Genomic DNA, 7562 nt, shown 5'->3' on the forward strand with positions numbered 1-7562 from the left:
TTAATTTCAAAATAACAAACATTACAATGTTTTTTCTTAATGAATTTGAATGTTGTTCACCTCCAAGTCAACAAAGCATAAGGTATAACAACCACAAAAGTACGTGAACTTTACCATGAAAGTTTTTCTCTAATTATTAATTTCCTTTTGAGGTTGATAGAGGTATTTATCCTTTGACTATTTCTCTTTGACATTTATATTTACACTTTTTTCCCCTTTTTCATTGAGCAAATAAACATCTAAATAGGTAAAGAAGAAAAGACCATTAAATACAAATTTCCCAAAAAAGGAATCCATTTTGTACTGAACGATAAGAAGTAATTTTCTCACTAGCAAAGCAACAAAGACGTTTTGCAAAAGTCATAGTAGTTGTTAGCCTCATCACATTTATTACTCTTCAAAGAGTGCATAAATTTGTCCTAATCCCAACTCATATCAAATTCAGCACCCCCTTCTTCACTTTTTCAACTCATTAGTCATTACTCATCCTTTGCTTTTACCATTTTCCAATTTTGAGATTAAATAGTTCCATATAATGTAAGATTTAAAACAATATAGTTTATCTCTAACTTAAATATAATTGAGGTTTATCGGAAACAGTCTTTCTGCTTTCCCCGGTGTAGGAGTAAAGTTGCGTATATCCTATCCTCCCTAGACCCACTTATGAAAATCTACTGGGTTGTTATTATTGTTGTATATCTAACTTGAATAAAGAAAAAAGAATCATAATAAATTAACAACTAGTATAACTAGAAAATTTAATTATGATGAGTACATGAATTTTATGATGAATACGAGAATTTAGAATTAAGGTGTATTGATAATTAAAAAAAAAAAGTAAATTAAAATCCTGCGAAAAAATTATTTATAATGAATCATGCATATTTCTGTTAGAGTGTAATAAAAAAATGATTTATAGTACTTAATACTTATCATAGTTAATTTGGAATTGACATGTAGTGATATGTTTGACCATAAAATTCAAACAAATCAACCCACAAAGTCAGAAATATCAGGGGTAAAACTGTAACTTCATATTTATATTCATTTTTGTTTTTGTTTTGGGATTACAAATAATCTTATTACAACTATAAATACCTCAAACCAAAATCTTATGATATAAATTCAGCTGTTATACTTCTCCCTCTGCCTCGGTTGGTTTCTCACTTCCCAAAGAGACTAAGACAGACATCAAAATCTGTATGTATATGCGTGCATATACATACAGGTCCATAGCTTTGTAGTTTCTTTATAAAACTTTTCTGGGAATTCGTGAAAAATTGAATCTAGGAGGATCATTCTCTCAGATCCCTCAGTTTCTGACTTGGGTATATCTTCTTTTTATCTCTAAGCTTCTCATTTTGTATATATACGTGTTTTTTTAATTTTTGCATTTGGGTGTTGATGTGTTCATTCTGTGTATCTGTTAAAGTGCTTGGTAGACTAGATTTGTTGTGTATAGATAAGTTTTTTTTGATAAATTTATTAGTGTGTGTAATGGGGTTAATAGTTATCTGATACCTGTGTTGGTGGGAGGTAGCAGATATCCCGTGTGTTGCGTGGAATTAGTCGAGGTCTGTCCAGTGGAATTAGTCGAGGTGTTAGCAAGCTGGCCTGAGTGGAATTAGTCGAGGTGTTAGCAAGCTGGCCTGGATACCACTGGTTATCCAAGGAAAAAAGGGGTTTTGGGGGGGGGGGGAAGGGTGGTTAATTTGTGTTCTATGAGCATTTGTGCAAAAAATTCTGTTGAAGATATAGATTGGCATTTGATGATTGTAGGCATCTGTGTTTCTGTCTTCGTTTTTCTGTTTATCTCTGGCATTTATGGGTATATGTTCTTTGTTCTTCTCGACTCTGAGTGATTTGGTGCATATGATAAGTTTTGTAAAGAAGATCCAGTGAATTTAGGATTTGATGATTATCCAGAGGTTAAAAATATGAGCTTTTTGGTTTAGATTTTCTCATTGCCTTTTCTTTTCTATCGACAACTTAGTTTACATGTTTTGTTCTCGAGTTTTAGTATTTTCTCAGAATCAAGGTTTGTTCCTTTTTGGTTGTCTATAACTGTGTATGGTGATTTTGCTTGAATTATATTATTTTTTTCTTCTGCAAAAGATGGGCACTTTAAATGCTTATATGCTAGCACATGTCCATGCTGCCTGGAAAATTTACGTTGTGCTTTTGGTTTGGGGTTTACGTAAAGGAAAGTTGTGGGTGCTTGCTTATTAAATGTAAGTCTGCGGAGAAGTTGGATTTTTTTGTTTTTTTATGCGCCGATTTTTTGTGTTTGCAGCAGTTTGATGGGATTCGCGAGTACTAGATAAAATCAGACTGGCAGGTTAAATTGGTAAGTCGTTATCCTGCTCAGTAATTATGAACAGTTGATTCCTTTTGTTGCCCTTGGGTAGGGTTGTTTTTCAATGCGACACGATACAATAATTTGCTTCGCCAATGCCACTTGAACTAATATCTATCTGATCACTGGCACAAAAGATCAAGTATTTGTGATTTATCATAAAAATAGCAGAGAAAATGATGGAACCTGCCCGAGACCAGGTTCTATCACCTTGTAGAGTGTCCCGATTACGTAGGCCAGGTTCACTGAAGTGCTACTAAGTAAATATCTAGTCGTGGAGATAGATCACATATTTCAAGAATCTAGATTTGTTTGACTAGTTTGGTGCTTGCACCACATTACTCCAGTCCATTCTTAACCTTTTGTTCTTAACCAAAAACAAAGGGAACAGGAGGTAATTATACTTAATGAATAAAAGAACAAGGGACAAACAAGCACAAAAGGATAAACCATGTGATAACTAAGAATGCAGCCTGAAAGCCCAATAACAATCTGGTTGTTGAACCTATGGATCTATCAACATCTGGAGTGAACAGTCTACTGGTGTCCCTCTGGAAAAATTTTACACTAAAGTGGCAACATTTTTAGCTGGACCTCTTATATATGATACATTTTAGTGAGATCTGAACCTTAAAACCTTCCCCTTGCCATCAGGATTAGAAGATAACGTAAATGTTTTATGCACCATGCAATTAGAAGTAGGAGAGATGGAACTTCCTTTTCAACTTGTTTCTCCTCCATGTATATATTTGTCATGGGAGTCTAAACGATTAGGTTTTTGTCTGTTAATAATTGTTGGAGGCAACCTTGCTATTCTTCTTTTCTTTTATTAGGTAAGCTTGCCCGAATCATAGCCTTTGCAACCGCCTCCAAGTTTTCTATGTATGGTGCTGTTATTGCCTGATTGCCTCAGCCACCAATAATTGTTCAACTTTGGTTGACTTGAGTTGATTACTGTTCTTTTTATTCAACATTTAAAGCAGTAGTTTGTACCTATAGGCTAGAAATTTGAAATGATAAAGGTCATCTGTGAATTGCTTGAATGCTCACCCTATTGTTGATAGGGCATCTTGATCCTACAATCCACATATGCAGATTTGACAATTTTGAGGATGTCTAACTGGTAGTCTGGTCTTTTTGGTTTTCCATTTTGGATTGATGTCGAACTCACCTTACACTTGGTGATAGTTTCACTTTTCAATCTTCAACTAATATTTGACATTTCACTCTTCATGCCAAGTAAAGCTCTACCAATTTGAACTTGAGATGGAGATGTGGGATTAGAAACTTTTCATAGCTGATCAAAGCCAATTTTAACTAGAAAATTATTTACAATTATATCATATCATTTTCTGAAAATTCTTGTCCCTAAAATTCTTGGTGTTTTATTCTAAACATCAGTGATTTTGACGTTGTCACAAATGACAACTGAGCTTTGAGGATGCCCTATCTAGTGAAATTAGCTAAATCATGAAAACAAAGAGTAGAGAGCTTTTACATTATCTTCATGAAAAGAAAAAAATGAATATTTTTAAAAAGTTACTTATTACATAAAATAAGTAATAACCGATGAGCTTATTACATAAGATGCCTTAGATATGCTGTACAAAAATGAGCTTCTCGATGATCAGTTGGTGGTGAAATAAATAACCGACCTTTCTTCTATCAAGTTGATACAATAATGTATAAGGACATTGAAATGAGCTTCTGGATGATCAGATTAGCCATTTTCTGATACTATAGTTAATGCTTTAAGCTACTGCATATAAGGAATTAGGTTCTTTATAGAGTACATTGAATCAAGTACACATGTTTCCAACTTCTTGATGTGAACTGACTACTTTCTATTTGTGCTCTTTGATAATTTAAGAAATTATTTCTGTTGGAGATCATCTTATACTAGTCGGAATTAAAGCTTTAGTTATTGTTGATACACTTATGTCCAGTGTTTGGCAAGAGTTACCGTTAGAAGCATGTATATCAGTGTTGGGTAGGGATAAGTATGTTGTAATGATATGGACCCCGACAGAATAGAATGGATGTAGAGTATTGGTATAGCCGACCACAACTAGTTCGAGATTGAGGCATGGTTGAATATTGAATTGTGTTATTTTGTTCACCTTGGTATATTTTCAGCTTTTCACCATAACGATGTTATGGTGGAGTCATTAGTTGATCTATTTCATTTCTTATAAGTAGTATTTTTCAGTCACACCTTTCATCTTTTCTAACTTATACTCTGGTCATCTGTATACTACTACGATTTGTAGTTGAAATAGGCATAGTTGAGGATGTTTTGATGGTCAGTCTTTTCCTTTATCTTGTATTTTAAATGCCAACAACATTTTTTATTATGGTATGTCATGAATGTATTATTAGGCTTGGAGGTCCTTTGGTCTTTAAGTAGATTTACTTCTTTAGTTACTACTTCCCTGTACTAGACTAAAAGAATCCAGATGTGGAGATGGTTTCATCTTCTCTACCTGTCTATCGTGTTTTGGTTTGACTTTTGTATCTTTCACTTGCCATTAAATGCAAGATTTGTTCTAACTGCTATAAGGGGCTATCTTTCAGCAGATCAGGCCTTATTAAGTTATTATTATGTATTACCCAAACAAGTCATTTTTTTATGATAAACAGATTAGCCCTTTTGAGAATTGTGGTATCTTCGGTTAAATTGGCGTTACCTTCTTTTTAACTGTTCCTGGAGTTCCCGAATGAGACAAGTTGTATTTGTTTTCCTCAGATTGTTCCATTCCATTAAAGAATTGGCTGGATGGAGAGAGACCATCCAGATATTGCCACCCCTGGAAAGATGGATCAAAATGATCTTCAAGGTTCTAACCCTGACCTCAATAAGGTCAACAGCGAGCCAAATGCTTTGCGTGTTTCTACTTCCCCCGACATCGCGGAGACTCCTACCCAGAAACCTGCGGAAAAGGTTGCTTCTTTAGCAGGGGAACAAGAAAATCAGATCAGAGAGAATGAGGAGAATCATAGTGAAAATGCTCAAAACCAGATGGTGCTTTATGATCCTGCTGTCGCTGCAGCTGGTGAAGTTGAACCTCTCCGTGCTCGGAGAAACTCCTTCCAAAATTATACATCTAGGGTTTTGCCATCTGTAGGGGCATTTACTGTGCAGTGTGCTAGCTGTTTCAAATGGCGGCTCATACCTACAAAGGAGAAGTATGAAGAAATAAGGGAACACATATTGGAGCAGCCCTTCTATTGTGAAACAGCTCGTGAGTGGCGTCCAGAGGTATCGTGTGATGATCCACCTGACATCACTCAAGATGGAAGCAGGCTGTGGGCAATTGATAGACCTAACATTGCTCAGCCTCCTCCAGGGTGGGAACGGCTTTTAAGAATCAGAGCAGAAGGAGGCACCAAGTTTGCTGATGTGTATGTCTTGCATTTCTTTCACTACTCGTTTTACTGTTAATACTAAAATACAAGTGATGCTTTCCTTTTAAGCTATGAAACTCGGCATTGATGTGCAAAATAAAAGCCGCGGTTCTTTAATTTTTTGTCTTTGTCATGATTTACAGGTACTATGTTTCGCCATCTGGCAAGAGACTTCGTTCCATGGTTGAAGTTCTAAAGTATGTTCAATTTATCAAGTTGATCTGGCTTTGCAGAATGTGTTTCTTTTCCTCATGTCTTCTTGGACTGCTCTAAATTGTTTGCACTGACAATAGGGAATATGTGTTTTCATTTGCATTTCTGTTGTGGGTGTTGTTTAATGCTCTCTCTTCCCAGGCACTTGGAGGAACATCCGGAGTATGTGGCACAAGGTGTACAGACGTCACAGTTTTCATTTCAGATCCCAAGACCTCTACAGGAAGACTATGTTAAGAAGCGTCGTCCAGCACCTTCACGTGATGGTCCTTCTGATGGTATGGATGTGTATAAGACATGCTTAAATTAGAAATAAGATCTAGCATTATGATGATGTTTGCATGCAACATGCCTGGAAAAAAACTATGCTTTTACGTGTTTTTTGTGTTTGTATCAATTGAATGGTAATAAGTTTTTCTGCTTGGGAAAACCACAAATTTCATGGCTAAAAGCTGCCGGAAAGGAAAGGTAAAAGAAGAAATATTCTTCCTTTAGGATACCGTTATACTCCTCTAAATGTGTTCTATGATTCATATATCTGTTTATAATGAATCAACATTCAGAAGCGAACTCTTCTAAGATAAGAACTTTTTTGCTAGAATGATATCATTGGGAATATGACTAAAGATATTTAATCTACCTGGACATCCTAAATGATATGAGCTCTTATGCCAAAATGGTATCATGGGGAACTTCTCTTAGGGTAATAATCTACTTAACATCCTAGAAGGATAACTCACTAGTGGTTCTTGCCTTTCTGCAGTTAGCCTTTATACCTATCAATAAAACATCGATCCATCATTCTACTCTATTTTAGTCTTTGTTGCGTTCTAGCTTGTTGTCTCCTTGCCTGTAAACAATACTTTTGTCAACCTTGTAATATTAAAATTGGTTAAGTTGGACAAATTGACTGGTGTGTTGTTAATTTCTAAGTTGAAAACCTTGTGACTAAGTTTTGTATATCATGATCTACTTTGGTATGTCCTTGATCAATATAAACTGATCACTTTTTATTCTCCAAATACTAATTTTATTATCCAGTTACTTGAGCTTCTTTTTAGAATTTTCACTTACAACCTGCTCAAAATTCGTGCTCCCCACTGACAAGCATATCTATTGTTGTGACAGTTAATCCTATCTCATGGGTCGCTCCAGATGGCAATACAGGTTTATTGCTTGGTGGACCCGGGCCGTCTGCACCTTCTGATACAGCCTCTTTAGATGTACTGGACGGTAACGCTCCAAAGAAACCTAAACTGATGGGCGACAGTGATTCATTTATCTAAGTGAAAGTCGATGATTTTCATCTTCTTTGTTTTGGGGCTTACGAGTCTATGATGCCCCAAAGCAACTTGTTGTAACTAGGATTATGGGTTTTTTACCAAACTTGGTTGACCAAAAAGCATGGTTTTTTGATGGCTATATGCCGAGGTTTCTGGCTGTTGTTGGTGTAGTTTGAGTCTAGGAGATATGAGCAGAATATAGACATACTCTTTTAAGACTTGTTCTTTGTTAAGTTAGCTGAAAATGTTGTTATAAAACAGAAAGAATGCTTTTTTATGTTGAAATATAGTAACTTTTTTTATGG

General features: G+C 35.5%; 1 protein-coding gene across 3 annotated transcripts; it reads left to right on the forward strand.

The window, feature by feature from the left end:
* Positions 1-1120: 1120 nt before the first annotated feature.
* Positions 1121-7562, forward strand: LOC107820419 (methyl-CpG-binding domain-containing protein 2-like). 3 transcript variants are annotated; one of them, XM_075236796.1, is made up of 6 exons: positions 1121-1328; positions 2294-2347; positions 5103-5758; positions 5905-5958; positions 6116-6252; positions 7103-7562. In XM_075236796.1, the coding sequence occupies exons 3-6, from the start codon at positions 5133-5135 to the stop codon at positions 7258-7260; spliced, it is 975 nt and encodes a 324-aa protein (XP_075092897.1). In that variant the 5' UTR covers positions 1121-1328; positions 2294-2347; positions 5103-5132; the 3' UTR covers positions 7261-7562. The 3 variants fall into 3 exon arrangements, with proteins under 3 accessions (XP_075092897.1, XP_075092898.1, XP_016502194.2); XM_075236797.1 differs by having other exon boundaries at positions 1122-1328; positions 2297-2347; XM_016646708.2 differs by lacking the exon at positions 2294-2347 and having other exon boundaries at positions 1122-1328.

Source organism: Nicotiana tabacum, chromosome 18 (genome assembly GCF_000715075.1).
Source record: "Nicotiana tabacum cultivar K326 chromosome 18, ASM71507v2, whole genome shotgun sequence".
NCBI classification, from domain to species: domain Eukaryota; kingdom Viridiplantae; phylum Streptophyta; class Magnoliopsida; order Solanales; family Solanaceae; genus Nicotiana; species Nicotiana tabacum.

Excerpts from the sequence above, each read along its gene's own strand:
- LOC107820419 (XM_075236796.1), top strand. The coding sequence starts at position 5,133 with ATGGAGAGAGACCATCCAGATATTGCCACCCCTGGAAAGATGGATCAA. Across the intron at positions 5,759-5,904 it reads GGCACCAAGTTTGCTGATGT|GTACTATGTTTCGCCATCTG; the intron begins GTATGTCTTGCA and ends CATGATTTACAG. Across the intron at positions 5,959-6,115 it reads TCCATGGTTGAAGTTCTAAA|GCACTTGGAGGAACATCCGG; the intron begins GTATGTTCAATT and ends CTCTCTTCCCAG.